This window comes from Dermacentor andersoni, chromosome 5, assembly GCF_023375885.2.
Source record: "Dermacentor andersoni chromosome 5, qqDerAnde1_hic_scaffold, whole genome shotgun sequence".
In the NCBI taxonomy this organism is placed as follows: domain Eukaryota; kingdom Metazoa; phylum Arthropoda; class Arachnida; order Ixodida; family Ixodidae; genus Dermacentor; species Dermacentor andersoni.
Genome location: NC_092818.1, coordinates 202,678,217 through 202,697,440, shown reverse-complemented (window position 1 = coordinate 202,697,440; position 19,224 = coordinate 202,678,217). Strand labels below are relative to the sequence as shown.

Here is a 19,224-nt window from a genome sequence, read left to right as displayed (position 1 = left end):
TACCGAAGAATACGTCGTGCGCACTACGATCACTGCCTGTTCGCAGAACCAAAAAAAAAAAAAACTGATAGCCCAGCAGGGAGTGACGGCTGCTGAAGGAACAGCAAAAAGAGTGAGGGAAGCAGGCCTGATACCTCCCTCGCCTCGGCAGAGAATTCTGGGCCATGGCGCTGTTCGCGTTCCCGGTCGACGCTCGCGCGATAACCTTCAAATCGCGCTCGACTGTACATTTGTTCGCTTCCAGAAGCTGCCCGTTAGCAGTGCGTTAAGACGCTCTTCACCTTCGGCGAGCAGTACCCTGACCATTTTCTCATAGCTGGAAAAACGGTCGGAACCGCTGGCCCAGCATGTGCTTCGGCGACATAGCCATACGCACAGAACACTGTTCATGAAATTCTATCCGCGCCAGAAGCGCAGCACGCTTACATGTCACGCATCCCTAATAAAAAGCTGCGCAACCACGGATCACATGCAAGCGCAGCGTACATATAAAGTCTAAAGTTGCGTGCTAGAGTGGCGTTTCCGTTTGAAACTGCGGTCGCATTCCCTCTTGTCAGCGGAGATAGCGGGCAATGACGGCCACCGAAGAGCCGCACTTACCAACGATCAACTCCGCAGACTCGGCCGGTGGTCGACGCATGCCATTCGTCGCGCAGCATAGCCAGCATCCACGTTTGTCGCCGCTTCTCGTCCCTTGGGTTACGGAAAAAGCCGATCGCATAGCCTTTTTTCGTGCGATTTACCTATTCAACCGCGCAGAAACTCGACGCTATGACCAACCCGCTAGGCGGACTCACAGAAAACAGTCACAAAAGAAAGAACGCCCACAATGCACAAAGCTGTCAGCGCGTAGCGAACACTCCTGCGGGCGCCCGAACGTCACATGACCGACTCGTCGTGGCGTAGCTGGGAGAGGCAAGCTACATGTAAACTGGCAGCGAGCTTTCACAGAAGCCGACATGCGTAGAAAGTGGTGGCGTGCATATAGTGTTCCTGTACGTTATACAGGGACTAGTGGCGTGTTGCAACGCTCGCAATCTGTATGTCGCTGCAACAACTTCTGTCTAGAAAAAGATTAAGAAAAAGTGTGACTTTACACCGTGAAGCGGAAGTGACGTCGATAGTTTGTGCTGCTTGGCGCGAATGTTTGAATTCTTTAAGGTCCGGCATAGCGACTGCTACCCGAGCAGTTATCTTTTGCTGAGCGTGCAGCTCGCGTCAGCTGACGCACCAACGTGTTATTAAACTATATGAGTAGCCTATATCCTAACGCGAGCATAATTAGGCCGTTGATGACGGCAATTGTTTCTGTGCATTGCTTAAGAACGTGAGGGGATAAGACGGGAATGAATGACGGTGCCAAGAGGTTTCAAAAGCTATTTTGCTTTAATTCGCATATAATCATGGCCGCAGTATACATGATTCAAAAAGGATGTTTTAATGGATGAAAGGTAGCATGGCCTACGCACAGTTACAACATAGCAATATATCCGAAACCTTCTCACAGAATGTCTGAAGCACTCGCAATTGTGTGCGACACAATGGACTATATGCAACAATTATTAGACACGACTTTTGTGCACCATCGCATTTGTAAACCATTTCAACTTGCTTGCTTTGCTGCCTGTAATGCAGAGCCTCTGTTTTGCGAGCGAACCGACGTAAAGCGGCGTTTCTTCGCGTAGGTCTGTCGTTGCGAGACACGGCAGGGAGCGCGTCGGATGCTGCAGCGTGAACGCGCACGACAACGAACAGTCTGGCATTCACACACCTTTCGCCTATGCCGCGCGCTAGCTCAGGAGAAATTTGAAGTAAAAGCGCACGCAGCGCCTTGAAAAAAAAAAAAAAAACTCCGCCAAGAGCACCGCGCTCAAGTGAGCGACGCCATCCCGCACCGACGTCTGTACGGAAGTTTGCACAGGCCAGCTAGCTCTCGTGCCAGAAGCACTGGTCGGTATGGGTCACTAAAAAACACCTATGCATGGTAAAATAAAGAAAAGACGAACAATTGCTGTTTTAGTGCGCCGAAATTACCTCAAACAGTATTGGTACCTTATGTGGCAGTATTCTGATTAAACAGTTTCGAATGTTCTTTTTCGCACAGGTTTTCTTGTTTCAATGTTTGTACCTAGTGTTTGTACCCTCACCTAGTCGCCCTTCAATCTTGCTCCACTAACGATGTCTCCGGCAATAGGTTTCGAAACAATTTTCCTTCCAAGTTTCGTGACCAACATAAATCGAGCTTGGGTCTATTGCAGCCCTGATCCGCTGGCTGTGATAAACCAACCGCGCTTTATTTAGTTAGGTATGCAACGCATCGTTTTACGCATGCTCCACGGCGAAGTCCCTCTCGTTCATAGTATCGTTCACTTATGAAGGGAATCTTTGAAGCGCTTCTTTTGGAAAAAATTTAAAAGGAATACAGCGCACGGCGGACTCTGTCCCTGTCGCACATGTCTTTCAATATACAGCGACCCGGGCTCTCCCCGCTTCTCTCCCTTGCGTGCGCCAGATTGAGCAACGATCGCCGGTGTCTCCCACTCGCACATACAGCATACGGCGCGCGGCGACGATCTTATCGCCCTCGGTCTTTATACGGAACCTCACGGCGATGGAAGAAATGCGCCTGTAGTGTTCAATAATTGCTATCGCAATGAAATGGCTTCTACAACTATTGCCCACCAAGCGACTCCTAAACGCGTCGCGTTCTTTGACGGAATCGGAGCTGGCACTCGGGTCTCTCGCTGATGTTACGTTTCGCCTACAACGCGCGGTAATGCCGGCGCGGATGCAACGGACGCCGGGGCTTCGTTCAAAGCGGCGGACATTTTGGCCCGTTCGACGCCGCCGCAACGCCTCCCCGCCAAGCGTGTCCAGGCGTGTTTCAGTGCCACGTGTCTTCGTATGTGCGTGTGTGTGTGTGTGCCCACGCTTGTCAAAGCGCGGCAGCCGGGGAGCAGAGCTCCCCAAGTGAGGTGCCAGGAGGTCTGTCCGTCGGCGGGTTGGCGATGCGTCACTACACTCGGCTCACCATGTCTCTCGGCTCGACCGTGCGCGCCGTCGTGGGCTCATGCTCCGCCGTCGCGTGGGCTCATCCCGTGACCTTCCTTCTGACCCGCGACGCCGAGAGTATAAGAGCAGCTGCCCCCGGACGCCAGGGGGGAGGCTCCGATTTGTACTGTTGAGTTACGTGCTCTCCCGTCTCTCCACTTCGGTCGACCTGACCGGCCGCTCTTTTGCTATGTTAGAATAAACAAGTTGTTCTGTTACCAGTCTTCTCATGCTTTGCCGGGACCTTCGGATGCTTCCAGTGCCCCAGGCCGCCAGGCCAACGCTACCCTTGGGGCTTGCGACCCATTCGCAATAACGGGCGCCAGCACCGAGACCCCAACAACTGGTGGCAGCGGTGGGATCGCGTCAACGGAGGCCAGCAGCGAAGAGATGCGGTTGAATGTATGCTGAGCAGCACAACGACCATCCGGGAGCAGTGCAACGAGCCCTGTGTGATGACTGGTTGCCTGCAGCGGAACGACTGCGCTGAATTCTTGGCTGCGAGGTTTGGTGAGTGCGGGACTTTCTTCTTCTGAGTTTTGCCAGGCTTTTGTTAGTGTCAGAATCAGAGCTGGTAATTGTGGTTGTCGTTGCTGCCGGGTTAGTTTGCGGCAAGACAATAGTAGGCAGTAGAGAAAGCAGCATTCAGAGCAGCCATGGATTTGAAGTCGTTGCGCAAACCGAAATTGCTGGAGCTTGCAAGAGAGTTGGGTCTGGATGTCTCAGACAAACTCAGAAAACCAGAACTGCTAAGGGCTATTCTTGAGTTAGAAGCTGAGGATGACGAGCTGTCGGAATGCCTTGAGACCATTGAGGAGAGGGAGACGGCAAAAAGACAGGAGCGCGAACTTAAAGAACAAAAAGAGAAAGAAAAAGAAGAGCGCGACCGTCAACACGCATTGGAAATGAAGCGTCTCGAGTTAGAGATGGAACGCGCTCGTATTGGAAGTCAGGCACACGGTGCAGGAGAACGAGTATTGTTCAAAATGACTGACCTGATGCGGCCGTTTAAGCTTGGAGAGGACATTGGTTTGTTCCTGGTTAACTTTGAGCGAACGTGCGAGAAGCAGGGGTTCTCTCGGGAAACGTGGCCACAGCGCTTGCTCACTTTGCTACCCGGCGAGGCGGCCGACGTAGTCGCTCGCTTGGAGAGAGAGGAGGCAGAGGATTTCGACAAAGTGAAATCAAGTCTGCTAAAAAAGTACAGGCTGTCAGCGGAGGCGTTCCGTCGGAAGTTTCGGGAAAACGAGAAAGGCAGAAGTGAGTCATATACAGAGTTTGCGTACAGGCTTATGTCAAACATGCAGGAGTGGCTCAAAGAAGAGAAAGCGTTTGGTGACCACGAGAAAGTTCTGCAGTGTTTCGGGCTAGAACAGTTTTATAGTCGGTTACCTGAGAACGTGCGGTACTGGGTCTTGGATAGGCCAGACGTTAGTACGGTGGCTCGAGCCGCTGAGCTAGCCGAGGAGTTTGTGACGCGTCGGGCTCGTGGAGCTAAGGACGGTCAAAAGGGTGAATTTGGCTCCAAGTTTGAGAGGCCAAAGTTCACGCCCATGAGAGCAAAGGGGGACACACGTAGTTCGGATGCGAGTGAAAGCAGTCCGACCGAACGTAAGGAGACGGCGGCAACCGAAGCCGAACGCAGAAAGCGGTTCGAGACGAGGCAAGCGCGCGTTTGTTATACGTGCCAGAAGCCGGGTCACTTTTCGGCGCAGTGTCCAGAAACAAAAACAAAAGTCGTGTTTTTGTCTTTATGCAGCACTGACGAGAACATGAAGCTTCTCGAGCCTTACATGCGAGACCTCCTCGTGAACGGGAAAGAGTGCCGAGTGCTTCGCGATTCCGCAGCTACAATGGATGTAGTTCACCCCTCTTACGTAGAACCCGATATGTTCACGGGCGAGTGCGCATGGATCAAGCAAGCAGTGGAAGCTCATAGCGTATGTCTGCCGGTAGCAAAAGTGCTTATTGAAGGACCTTTCGGAGCACTTGAGACGGAGGCCGCAGTGTCATCTATGCTGCCCCCCCAGTACCCGTACCTATTTTCGAACAGGTCCGATCACCTCCTGCGCGAGAAGGGGCTTTTGTTTGGTGAGGCTAGCGTTCAGGCCTTAACCAGATCGAAGGTTCGGGAGCTCGCTGCAAAGGCGGTAGTTGCGGGACCGACATTGTTGAACGATGAGAAAGGGTCAGAGGCGCAGCAAGCTGGTATTCAGAGCACGCCCGAACGGAATAAAATTGAGCCTGTAGCGTTAAAGGCACCAGATACTGGAGAGGAAATTCCCGATGCGGGAAAGTTAGAAGAGCTTCCGGTCGAGCTTCCGGGACTAGGCTCAGTGACGAACAGGAAAGACACCGATCAAGTCATTAGTGACTTAATAAGTAAAGCATCGCTGTCGCCTGAGCAGAAAACCGAACTACACCAGCTCTTACAAGAGTTTCAAGGTCTGTTCTCTGAGAGGCCTGGTAGGACTTCTGTCCTTACTCATGACATAGAACTTACCTCCCCAGAGCCAGTACGATCCAAGGCGTACCGGGTGTCACCCCGCCAGAGCGATATTATGGAGGCTGAGGTAACGAAAATGCTACAGCTCGGTGTTATTGAAGCGGGTGAGAGTGATTATACCTCCCCTTTGATTTTAGTTGAGGTACCGGGCAAGGAACCTCGTCCTTGCGTCGACTACCGCAGGCTTAATTCCATCACTAAGGATCAAATTTATCCGATCCCTAAGATCGAGGAGCGCCTTGAGAGAGTGAGTAGCGCTCAGTTTATTTCCACCCTAGATCTTGTCAGGGGTTATTGGCAGGTTCCACTTACAGAAGAGGCTAGTAGGTATGCGGCGTTCATTTCACCAATGGGGACATTCCGTCCTAAAGTTTTGAGTTTTGGTTTGAAGAACGCGCCATACTGCTTTTCAAGCCTCATGGATAAAGTGTTGCGGGGACAGCAAGAATTCGCTTTACCGTATCTAGACGACGTAGCGATATTCTCCGCATCCTGGCCTGAGCATATGGCGCACTTGCGGGCAGTGCTAACCCGCCTGCGCGATGCGGGCTTGACAGTCAAGGCTCCCAAGTGCCAGTTAGCACAGGCCGAGGTTGTCTACCTCGGACACGTGATTGGTCGGGGTCGTCGCCGCCCCTCTGAAATAAAGGTGGCCGCTGTGCGAGACTTCCCGCAACCGCGCACGAAGACCGATATTCGGTCGTTCTTAGGTGTCGCCGGCTACTATCAGAGGTACATCCCCAGGTACTCTGATATCGCGGCTCCCTTGACGGATGCTCTAAGAAAGACAGAGCCGCAAACAGTCGTCTGGGACGAGACAAAGGAAAGAGCTTTTAGCGCCCTAAAGAGCGCCCTAACAAGCCAGCCTGTGCTACGATCGCCCGACTACACAAAAGGGTTCGTTGTTCAGTGTGATGCTAGTGAGCGAGGCATGGGCGTTGTACTGTGCCAACGGGAAAATGGAGAAGTAGAACACCCCGTCCTGTATGCTAGTCGTAAGCTGACGAGTCGTGAGCAGGCGTATAGCGCCACCGAGAAAGAGTGTGCGTGTATCGTGTGGGCCGTTCAGAAATTGTCATGTTACCTAGCCGGCTCGAGGTTTATCATTGAAACGGATCACTGCCCTCTCCAATGGCTGCAGACCATCTCTCCCAAAAATGGCCGCCTCCTGCGCTGGAGCCTCGCTTTGCAACAATATTCCTTTGAGGTGCGTTACAAAAAGGGGAGTCTCAACGGTAACGCCGATGGCTTAAGTCGAAGCCCCTAACGTGGGAATCAGCCTCAAAATTGCTTGTTACTGATGTTTTTCTTCCTGAGGCAAGATTTTTAACCTATTGCTTTTGTGTAGTGTTTCAAAGTGATGATGTGCTTTCTAGTGCAATTTTCCGATTTGTGGACGCGTTCTGAGTGCTGCTAAACTACTGTAAGGAACTAGGCAGCAGTATAAAAGGGGAAAGAGCCTGGCAGGGCTTAGTGAGGGTTGTGCCGTGCTTGCTGACTGAGCGGTTGACTTTCGGCGTAGTTCTAACGCTTGCCGGAAACGAGAACAAAAATGTCAACTCTCCCGAAGTCACTTTGCAGTGTCCTGTGTGCACCTGAACGTGAGAACGAGGCCTTCTCTGTGCGCTGCGCTCAAGAAACGCCAAAGGACGCCCGACTTCGGTTATGAGCATCATCGAGCGACATCCCTCCGGACAGCGGATGCAGTCCCCTGACCATCGGGATCTCCTTCCCCCGGCGGGGCGGTCTGTTACGTTTCGCCTACAACGCGCGGTAATGCCGGCGCGGATGCAACGGACGCCGGGGCTTCGTTCAAAGCGGCGGACATTTTGGCCCGTTCGACGACGCCGCAACGCCTCCCCGCCAAGCGTGTCCAGGCGTGTTTCAGTGCCACGTGTCTTCGTATGTGCGTGTGTGTGTGTGTGCCCACGCTTGTCAAAGCGCGGCAGCCGGGGAGCGGAGCTCCCCAAGTGAGGTGCCAGGAGGTCTGTCCGTCGGCGGGTTGGCGATGCGTCACTACACTCGGCTCACCATGTCTCTCGGCTCGACCGTGCGCGCCGTCGTGGGCTCATGCCCCGCCGTCGCGTGGGCTCATCCCGTGACCTTCCTTCTGACCCGCGACGCCGAGAGTATAAGAGCAGCTGCCCCCGGACGCCAGGGGGGAGGCTCCGATTTGTACTGTTGAGTTACGTGCTCTCCCGTCTCTCCACTTCGGTCGACCTGACCGGCCGCTCTTTTGCTATGTTAGAATAAACAAGTTGTTCTGTTACCAGTCTTCTCATGCTTTGCCGGGACCTTCGGATGCTTCCAGTGCCCCAGGCCGCCAGGCCAACGCTACCCTTGGGGCTTGCGACCCATTCGCAATAACGGGCGCCAGCACCGAGACCCCAACACTGAACAAACCACGAAGCATCACTGGTCATGTGAGTCGTGGTATCCCCCATGGCGGCATTTTGCACCGATTCCTTGCCACAGGCGGGTCACATACAAATTTACGCCGACGAGCTGATCATAAAGGCCTCAAACTGGGGATGCCTCAACTCTGTGCAACGTCTCAAAGGCAGCATCGCTGACATAAACTGCGCGCAAAAAAAAGCATTAGCGGTCTCAGCAACAAATGAATGTTATTTGCATTATTCAGTCGCAAATACTTTGCATTCTTCATCATACATTTCAATGTTCGAACAGTTGCTTACAATACTCAGTGATTTTTGCGCACCCCTGGTTGATTGATACCTCACCTAGCGCCTTCAGGCCGCTCACATGAAAATGAGAAACTGAATTCTGTTGTGTGCTTGTACAAGTTCACTGCTAAAGAAAGGGGAGTTAGCATGTTGGAGCTGCAGACATTTTCTTTTCTATTTTTCTCGTGTGGCATTTTTGCTGTAGAGTTTTCACCTGCGGCACGAAATGGAAGGGCAGTGCTGCACTTATTCGGTGCCCGTCTTTTCCTTTTCGTGTTTGCGTCTTCCGTTTCCTTAGCATTGTAACCAAGTTTCATTATGCCAGTAACCAGCTAGCCCTTCTTTAAGCAACAGTACTGAGTGAGTTATGAGTCATAGTATAGACGTTTCCAAAAAAGACTCAGTTTCGCCCGAACGGCGAAGCATCGATTGCGATACAAAATTAGGGCACAGCTATACGAAGTAAGGATAGTAGTTTTATCGGCCGTAAGATTCGCTTACTAACAGAATTAAAAAGCATGTGTCAGCGCGCACGAGCAAACATGAGCACATCCACACTCGAAGAGCGCGGATACTCGCTGTCAAAACGCTCTTGTGAGCAACGCGGCAGCAGCAGCGAGCGAAGTCACCTCCGTGGTCTCTACCGCTTCAACGCAAGAGCGGCGAGCACAGCGCGCACAAAGGTATGGCTCGTCTGCAGATCATATCCAAGGTACGGCGTGCGCGACCGTACAAACACTTGATGGCGGAGTCGAAGCCACCCCCTCGCCCCAGCGCTGCCTCCCCGCTTGCCTACATATAAAGCGCGCGAGATTGAGCCGCGATCATCAGTTCCCCTTGCGCCCACTCGCGAAATGCCCCCCTCCCCTCTTTCCCTCCTATCCCCCCACGGACTTTCGCGTGACGGAAAACGGCGCGTTTGCTCGCCGCTTTTTTCGTTCGCACGCCCCAGATTGAGCCGCTACCGTCGGCTTCCCTCGCTTGCTTTCACTAGCACAAACAGCATGCGACGCACTGAGACGATGTTGTCGCACTTGGAATTTATGCGGCAACGTCACGGCGACGGTAAAAGTGCTTTTAGAGTGCCCATATTATTGCTATCCCAATAAAATAACTTCTTCATTTCGTTGTGAACTTGTAGCGCACTCCTACGTGCCACAGTCATCCGATCACAAAAGACGATGACGACACGCCTAGCGCGCTGACGGCGCGCGAGCAGTGGAATCGGCGGTTGAGAAATCGAACGCCAGTGGCCCTTGGTCCCGCTCCCGCCTGATTGAGCGGGCTCGGTTAAAGTACAGTTTGTGGACACCAGGCACCAGCGTCTGTCCGGTTTTTTTTTCACCCGCAAACTCTTTGTCAGACCGGCAGCCCTGCTGCATTCGCGGGTGCTGGCGTCATCGCGACCAGACCGTCAATGAGACGAGAATTTCTCTCCACAGAGAAAAGGGGGCCGTATGATCATATAACTTTATTTAGTCTCCGTTCAAAGCTGTCACTGTTTTCAGAGCAAAATTTTGAGAGGAGACGGACAGACACATAGCGCCTTTCCAAAAAAAGCTCTTGCGCTTGAACTGTTCGTGAGAGGAAATTCCAGTCAATCCTCATGCTGGACATATTATTACAGAATGTGACCGGCCAATGGCCGAAAACATTAACGAACGAAAAATTTCTGAATTCGCCCCTCTTCTCCCCCTAACATTTTGGTGGACGTGCGGTGTAAAACTCGGAGAAAAAAAGGCGGCATCGTTGAAGTAGCAAAGACGGAGCAATCACTTGAAACCGCGTAGGATCGCGTCCACCATAGTCCGAAATGTATCCCGGGCATTGCATAAACTGAAGAATATCGCTTTGAACGGATAGAGGGCGCCGGGAGTGCCAGTAACCGGACCAAAGTCCAGGGATGAAAAACCTTGCGCTCTGCTAAGGGATCGTCCCGATCGCTGTCAATGCGTAGTAGCGAAAACACGTGCCTCTGATCTTGCTGACGAATCGATAATCCACGCCGAGTTGACAGTCGTTGTCCTTTTTAACGAGTACAATAGAGGACGTCCGGGAGCTGCAAAAAAGTTCATTTACGTTACGATCAAGCATTTTGTCGACTTCTTGGTGTATGATGTGTCATTCAGCTCGGTGGGTCTATCAGCACGCCCAGACAAAATATTTGGATTAATCATTTTTGTTAGGGCATGCGATTCTAATGTTATAGAAGGGGAACCAAGAACGGTACATGACACCAGGATGCTACCTGTCGCCGAGGCGCGGACCGTACACAGGACCAGCCCGTGGCTGGTCCGTAAGCCCAACTCGGAAAACTAAAAACAGCAACCGATGGAGGTGCGGTTGCTATTCGTCGAACTGACGAAGAACCTGCGCCGACTATGACGATGCTTCAACGACGTAGGAGCTCCACGGCCACCATCCCGACGAACCATCACAGCCAAGATACGCCGACAATATACCTGACGACGTCACCTACCAGCTACAGAACAATAAGATGCAGCCATGATGCGACGTCACGACCCAACTGCAATGCAACATGAAGGACCACCGACCTCGACGTGCTTCTCGGCGGCCACACAGTGACCGCTCTAGTAGACACAGGAGCCGACTACTACGTCATCAGTGGATCCTTCGCCGCCAAGATGAAAAAGTCAAGACTACATGGGACTGCGCCCTCACATCCGGGCAGCAGGAGGACACCTTATAACGCCGACTGGTATCTGCACGTCGAGAGTTACAGTGCATGACCGGACTTACACTGCGACCTTCGTTATCCTACAAGAGCGCTCACGCGACGTAATTCTAGTCATGGACATTCTGAATGAACACGGTGCAGTCATTAGCCTAAAGCCGAAGTCGATAAGGCTGATAGTTGATAATTGATAAAGGGAAAATCAGACATCCACCCGTTCGTAGCAATTGCTACAAAGGAAACCCATACGGGTTCCTCGAAAAAAAAAAAAAGCCTCAGAGTTGAAGAAAAATTCGCCCTGGTCTGGGACACAAACCAAGCGATACCACCGGAGAGGGCTTCCGGTCAGCGTGCCTTTAGTGTACTTGAAGACCAAATCAGCATTCCGCCTCCCGCTACCACCATGACTTCCGTCAGAGCAGAAGCAGCCGAAGCCATTGAAGCGATCGTCGATGACGAGCAACACCTGCTACTTGACCGTGAAATCGGCGCCGCGGGAGGTATCGTCCCGTTGCACGAAAGAAAAACGCAGGTAATGGTGACGAACTTCAGCCAGGAGTATGAAAACCTGAACAAGGGCACGAAGATGGCATACCTCGAGAAAGTTGCAGCTGTCAGTAATGCATTTGTTCTCTCCAATGCTACCGGAGCTACAGCGTCGGTGTGTGTTCCTGAACCAAGTTTCGATATTAATCGGCGTCTTTCCAGGGATAACAAAGAACAGCTTAAGGTTCTACTCCAGCAATACAAGGACTATTTTTCGTCGTCATCAAGGATTCAACAAACGCCATTTTGAAAGCATCGTATAATCATCGAAAAATGCGCTCGACCACTCTGTCAGAGCCTGTACCAAGTTTCGATGCGGGAACGATAGCCGTAAGTCGATGAAATGCTGCGCGACGAAATTATCAAGCCATCGAAGAGTCCGTGGACGTCTCTTGTGGTCTTAGTGAAGAATAAGGGTGCCGTTTCGCTTATGAAGAACTTGTGTTCCTAGGCCAGGTCATCAGCAAGTCTGCAGTTCGTCCCGACCCGCAGAAGACAGCCGCCATCGCTAAGTTAACGCGGCCCGTCGCCAAGAAGGCAGTGCGCAGATTCCTTGGTCAGTGTGCCTACTCCAGGCACATTGAAAGAGACTTGAAGCACTGCTGAGCCATTGACCCATCTCACGAAATCCGACACCAAATTTAAATGGGAAACACAGCACGACGCCGCACTTGAGGAGCTGAAACGACGGCTGCAGTTACCACCGGTACTTTCACACTTCCACAAAGACGCCGAAACGGAAACCCACAATGACGCAAGTTGCGTAGGGCTCGGTGCTGTGCTAGTTCCAAGGAAGGATAGAATTGAAAGCGTAATTGCTTGCGCTCGCCGGTCCCTGGCGAAAGCGGAAGCGAATTATTCTATGGCGGAAAATAGTGTCTAGATATCATTTGGGCTACAGCGAAATTTCGGCCTCACATATACAGTAGGCACTCCAAAGTGATAAGCGACCACCACTCCTTGTGTAGGCTGGCAAATTTAAATGATCCTTCAGGTTGCCTTGCACAATGACGTCTCAGACTCCAGGAATCTGACATTACCGTGGTCCATATGTTCGCAGGGAAGCATTCTGATGCCGACTGCCTGTCGCGAGCCTCTACTGACCCGCCACCGCAAGGCGAACTGGTGGACGACGCCTTCCTTAGAACAATAACCGCATACGACTTCGCGGAACAGCAAAGAGTAGATCCGGAGTTACGAAGCCTTGTGGAGTACTTAGAAGGCAAGACTGACGTTGTCCCTTGGGTACTTCGATGTGGACTGTGTTCGTTTTCTTTACACAACGACGTCCTCGTAAAAAGAACTCCTCAATCCGCGCAATCTACCTTCTCGTTGTGCCCGCAGCACTCCGACCAGAACTGCGCGCCATTCACAACGATCAGACAGCCGGGCACCTCGGGTTTTGCCGCACGCTCGCCTGACCGCAGACGTCGGCCGTTACGTCAAGACATACTGTGATTGCCGAAGATGGAAGACACCACCGACAAGGCCAGCGGGATTACTGCAGCCGATCAAGCCTCCTTGCCGACTCTTTCAGCAGATCGGAATGAATTTGGTAGGACCCTTTCCAACGTCAACACCCAGAAATAAGTGGATCGTCGTGGCAATGGACTACCTCACCCGCTTCGCTGAAACGAAAGCTCTGCCGAAAGGTAGTGCATGCGAAGTGACGAAATTCTTCGTCGAGAAGATCCTGCAGCGACATCGTGCCCCAGAAGTCCTCATCACCAACAGACGAACGGCCTTCACAGCAAAGTTCCCCCAAGCCATTCTGCAATACAGCCAGACAAGCCACAGGAGGAAAGTGCCTGCCACCCGCAGAGAATTGTCGTACGGAGCGGCTGAGCAAGACCCTCGCCGACATGCTAGCAATGTACGTCGACGTCGAGCACAAGACGTGGGATGCCGTCCTGTCGTATGTAACCTTCACTTTCAACACGGTAGTGCAAACAACGCAGATCACACCGTTCAAGCTGCTTTACGGAAGGAACCCAACGGCGACTCTCGGTGCCATGCTGCCGCACCTCACGGACGAAGAGAATCTAGACGCCGCCACCTATCTCCAGCGCGCCGAAGAAGCCCGACACTTCGCCCGCCTGCGCATCAAGAACCAGCAGAGGAGCCACAGTCGGCAGTACAGTCTTTGATGACACTACGTAGAGTACCAGCACGGCGACCCTGTGTAGGTGTGGACCCCAGTACAGCGAGGAGGACTCAGCGAGAGACTTTTGCGACGCTATTTCGGACCCTACAAGAACTTCCGACGTCTTGGCCGACTGGACGATGAGGTCGTGCCAGACAGCATTTCGCAATCACAGCGGCGCCGCTCACGGCCCGAAATGAGTCCATGTTGTGTGCCTCAAGCCCTATTATCAGCGCTACAAACTCAAGCACTTTGTTTCTTTGTTTGCTATCTTTCTTTACTACATGCGCTTCAGTTTCCTGCTCTCGTGCTTTTAGCATCGAAACGATGCTTTTTAAGAGAGGGGCATTGGCACTTGTATTTATTTGTATCCGAATCCTGCGCTGTCGCACATCATATATCCGGATGTATATCCTACGGACAAATGCAAAACATGTGAATGCAGAGCCACTCTAGAGCATATATTATGGGAATGCCGAGAGATAAATAACAATAAAGAAAACGCTGCCTCTAGCAGCACCCTTCGCACGCGCTGGGAAGCCGCGCTGCTCAGCCCCGCCTTCGAGGATCAACTATGACGGCCAGGACCCACGAACTCCTGGCCGTCACCTAGGCGGGGCCTTTGGCCCTCCCCACCAACTCGCAGGGCACACAATAAAGTTCTTTCCTCCTCCTCCTCTCTCGAGGACTGCACCACACCCGCTAAACACTTGATGTTGTCGCTCAGCGCAAGACGCGCCTGCATTATTTAGAACTTACGCGAATGTTATCGTTCATTCTATCTGTTGTGTATGTCCTCGCAGAAATCATATTGCATGCGCGACACGAATTGTGTAGTAGTTTGGGAATACCACGTAGGCACCAGCGATTACACTGGAACCATCGACGAGTGATATATAAAAGCCGACGCACTTGACCCGCTGATTGGAGTTTCGACGCTCGCCTGCTGTGTTCGCCGCTATCGTTGTGCTTCGAGTGTCACTTGTTTTCGTGGGCACAGGTTCGTCCAATAAAAAGTTAGTTTGGCCATTCACAGTTTTTCCACTGTGTTCTTCACCGTCACTACTACATGATAAGGTAAAATTTAGTAGTCTCGAGTCAGCGTGATTTGGGCAAGCGATACGCGGCAAGGGAAAATTAAGTTCTACCTCGCGGAGCCCAAATTTCGGTGTACAAAGTTCACTGCAGGAAGGCAGAACATGTGCGTGTAGTAAGAACGGCGTGGGGATGTTCAGTGAGACACCAGTATTAGGACATGAGTAAATCATCAGTATTATAAAAGACCATGTAGTCATCATTTGGTACAGACGGAGAGGACAAAACGCCTGTGTAGGTCAGGACGTGGTGTAACAGGTGAGTTTCCTAAGTGGAACATGGCCGCCTTGGAGCCGATACGAGATAATCGACAGCAAGAGTTAAAGCGATCTGCACAGTACCGACAGTACAGATAATGAAGGCGGAAGTTGCCAACGGAAAGTCTGCCACAAGATTAGCTCGCGAGGGCAGTGTTCGAAGGCATAGAAGAAAACTAGTACGGTGTCCCTCGACTCTCACATACAGGCATGGCACATGCCAGTAACGGCAGGTCTTCCACCGTAGGTGACTCAAAAAACAGGCGATATGGCCAGAGTGAGGACTTTTTAGACGGGGGCAATTCAGCACAAATATGTATGCGCCAGTGCCACAGTAGGTACACCAACCTTGATACCTTTCCAATGCGTTGACAGGGCCAGTAAATCATTTCGGCATGAGGTTGTCATAGCAGCATCACCTCGGAGAAGCACCCATTTATATTCCAAAGGTGAGCGCCGGAAGCAAGTGGGGGACAATGATGAAACAGACGGAACGAGAGGGAGAAGCCGCGATGTGGCGAAGAGGAGCGGCTGGATCGTGCGGGCAGAAAGGGGTATCCAGGAGTTACTGGTTGTGTTTATACGATGGGTAGCGATAAATTGAGTAGGAGTAGGTGGACAGTGGGATATAATGTAGAACCAAGGGGCTAAGTTCCAGGGTTAGCGTCGAAGTTCCAGAAAAGCGTCGAAGAAATCAGACCCATTCGCCCATAAATGAAGTACATAAGACTGTCGTCGTGAGTCCGCGTTCGACGGGTTATGATGCCTCATAGGAGCATACGTGCTTCCATTTCTAGTGGTAGCAAAGGATAAAATATAGTCGCGGCGATCGGCTGACCATAAGCCTTTCAATCCAACCTCAGTCAAATCCTGGCTCACAAATGTCTGAATAAACTCGAACCAAAATCGTCCAAGCCAAATTTTCGGAATGTAACTAGTGACGCGGCATCCACCTTCCAGCAGGTGACGTGTACAAGATTCACCGAGGCGTTAGGCGTGGGCAGAGAGCAGAAGTCTTGACGGGAGGGAACAGCAACCGTGTTGGAAATGTGCGCGGATTGGTAGGTGATGGCGACGGCTCTTGGTTTCCTCAAGGCACCGGCATTCGGTAATGATGGCTTGTACAGTGGACGAATTTTTAAAACCGAGTACTTCAGGTGCTTAGTCTGTTGTGCTCTTGAGGGCGCGGGCCACCTTATCAGACTAGAGCATGGGCACAGAGCTAGTACGTCCTAACGTAAAAAAAAAGTCAGTGTACATCTGGCCACGTGAAGTGAGGACTTTCTCAGCGGCGCGATGAAGCCAAGCAGGCTTGCCCAATAACGTTTTTATGGGGTTTTACGTGCCAAAGCCATGATCTGATTATGAGGCACGCCGTAGTAGGGGACTTCGGAATAATTTAGACCACCTGGGTTCTTTAACGTGCTCCTAAATCTAAGTACACGGGTGTTTCCGCATTTCGCCCCCATCGAAATGCGGCCGCCGTGGCCGGGATTCGACCACCGCGACCTCGTGCTGAGCAGCCCAACACCATAGCCACTAAGCAACCATGACGGGTGCCCAATAACTACTACCATTTCCACCCTGCAGAGCGCTCAGCTGTTTCATTCTTCGTGCGAGCCAAACAACATCGTCACTGTGTTCTTTAGGTAGAATATCGCATTAGGAAGCATGAGTTGGGTCGTGTCGGTTATGCAAGTCCACCTTGATTTGAAAATTGTGACAGCGCTAACACATTCATCCACAAAGTAACAAGGACGGCAAACAAGCGCTGATGTCTCTTCCTTGTTACTTTGTGGATGCATGTGTTAGCGCTATTACAATTTTCAAATCAAGTATGCACCAACTCGCCCAGAAAGAAGTTTTAATCAAGCCCACCTGCTCGTATGTGCGCATTCAGTACTTTATGTTAATGCAGTTCTGGCCGGAAAACGCACCTGGGTCACGCGGTTTCACCGATATGGGCACAGTAGTCGAAAATTCGGGGGTATTCTTGCCTTCAGTTGGCCTTGCAAACGTAGCTAGGCAGCGTTAGTTGTGTAGCTCCGTCGTGTTTTGAGTAGAGACACCGAGATATTACGAGAACTTTCAACGCTTGGGCGCTGCCTTGTGAGATTGCAGCACACTGTGACCGTATGTGTCAGTTAACCCCAGATCAGCCAAAAATAATTCGGTCGGTAAACTTATTCCACCTTTTACGGACCATTTTGCACCTCGGCCATTTCTGAGACTGTATACCTCTCGGCGGCGGCGTGCGCAGGGTAGACGTCCCCGCTCTTTTTCGTAGTCACGTACATAACACCCACTGCCGTCGCGCACCCATGGCTGGCGGTAATCTTCAGCCAGCTGGCGACGTCTGCCGGCCCGATGTGCTCTTTGGATTCACCGCAGAACCCTCAACGCCGGACCTCTGGCCGACTTTCACGATGTCGCCGCTAGTGGCCTCTGATGCGGCGTTGTCCCCACACAAAGCTAAACAGAACTCCATGGTTTATGATGCACGGATGACATTGACATCGAAACGCTTAAGTCCTCATGTTCCTGCGTACAACGGTGTCAAAAGTTTAGCAGAAAGCATTCCCACACACGCGCTCGTGGTTAGGGAAGCTACCGCTTTCGATATCTATGCCAGATTCTCGCTCTAAATTACAACGTGATAAAACATTAGTAGACCACACTGCCCGATTATTAAGCACGATTACTACGGTGTGGTAGTGCTTATTCCGAATGTCTAGCGCGTTACAACAGTTTACCATTCTTTTTACGCCTTCAGAACAGCACCTGTCTACTAAAGCAGTGTCTCTCTAAATACGAATCGACGAGTCCGTATTTTAACTGTACCAGATCTAAATTCATCTTGTTTACTGCTTCTGAATTAATTAGACCTTTTTTTTTCTTTCTTTCGGGCAAGGTTGCTTTTCTGACAAAAATTTCATTTGGTCTCTTTTCTTCGCAAGGCAACAAAAATAAGGGCAAATCAAATAAAGATGTTTATTTTTATCTCTGAGAATGCTATGCTAAGCCACAGTGCAGTAAAACGTATGTAGTTCGCGCAGCCGCCGGAAGCCGCGCAGCGAAATAGATTTTCAGGCATGTAGAATGAAAGTTCTTTTGATACGTCGCGTCTTTCTTCAATGAAAAAATCCTTATCTTGGCTTTGAATAAAAGTGGCGCAGGAGGGGAAGCCCCAAGGGTGCTGAGGTACTGTATGCGTACGAAAAAAGGAAGGAAAGCATACGTCCATAATGCCTTAAGCGAAGCACTGAAGTTAAACGCGAGGGACTGAATAGGAAGAGAGTGACGAAAGTTGGTAAACAAGCATATTGCGGCGCACAGGCGGCTTCGCACAATAGCGCTATCTGTTTTGATTCCGGAGAAATGGACGTGAGCACAATTCATGTCGGAAACAAGAAAAAGAGGCGGGGCTTCTTTTGAAGCGGAAGCACGAGAAACGTTACGGCAAATGTTTATTCTGCGAATTTCGCTCCGACCAATCTGCATGGCTTCATTATTATCGCTGGTCAGGAATGAGGGAATCAAATCGTCTCATTGGTCAAAGCGCCCAATGAACGCGCTTTGTACTTACTGAATCGGCTTGCGTTGCCACTGGAAGACTGGCTACCAACGAACACCGCGGTCATATTCCTAGGCGCTTGGACGGACGTTGTATTTCTCAACAATATATAAATCAATCGAACCATATCCAATGCTTACTTAGAGTTGGCAGTACTTCCCCGAGGAACGCGCAGCCTGCTTGAAGAGCGCACTCTTGCGGGCGTATTTTAGGTTCATTCTCCCGGTTTAATCTGGAAACAGGTGATCTTCGTCAATGAACCACAGAATGCCTCATCCATGTAATTTAGAGACTGCTCCATACAAAGCGCAATAACTTTTTTATTCTTTTCTTTCTAATACTGTAACAGACCTAAACGGGAGTGGACAAACGTTTTGCAATAGGAAAGGAGCCATGGTACGAGAACACATAGAATTGTAGGAGTACATTCTTTTTCCAAACTACAGAATTCACAATAAGGAAAATTCCGGCAACGGACTAAGAATACTGAGTTAAGAATAAGAGCAACGCAAGCAATCACTCTGCTGCATAAACTGAGAGATAATGTTTTGCTCCCGGAACTTGAGCTCTAGCTTGATAGGATCTATAACTATTTTCAATGTCTTAAGCCTTCTAGATCCTATGACGCGATAATGCGTCAGGCAGATATGTGTATTGCCCATAAAGTAGAACG

The 19,224-nt window shown here is 51.1% G+C and overlaps 1 protein-coding gene across 2 annotated transcripts in view; it reads right to left on the bottom strand.

Annotated features, from left to right (window-relative positions):
- Nucleotides 1–19,224, bottom strand: part of LOC126531848 (uncharacterized) — a 724,626-nt gene that overhangs the window by 702,824 nt on the left and 2,578 nt on the right. The window contains exon 1 of one of the 2 annotated variants that reach the window (XM_055071564.2): nt 601–912. The exons of the other annotated variant lie outside the window; for it this stretch is intronic. Coding sequence (XP_054927539.1) covers nt 601–721 — 121 coding nt within the window. The 5' untranslated portion in view covers nt 722–912. Of the gene's footprint in view, nt 1–600; nt 913–19,224 lie in introns of those variants that run through there. 2 annotated transcript variants of the gene reach the window in all.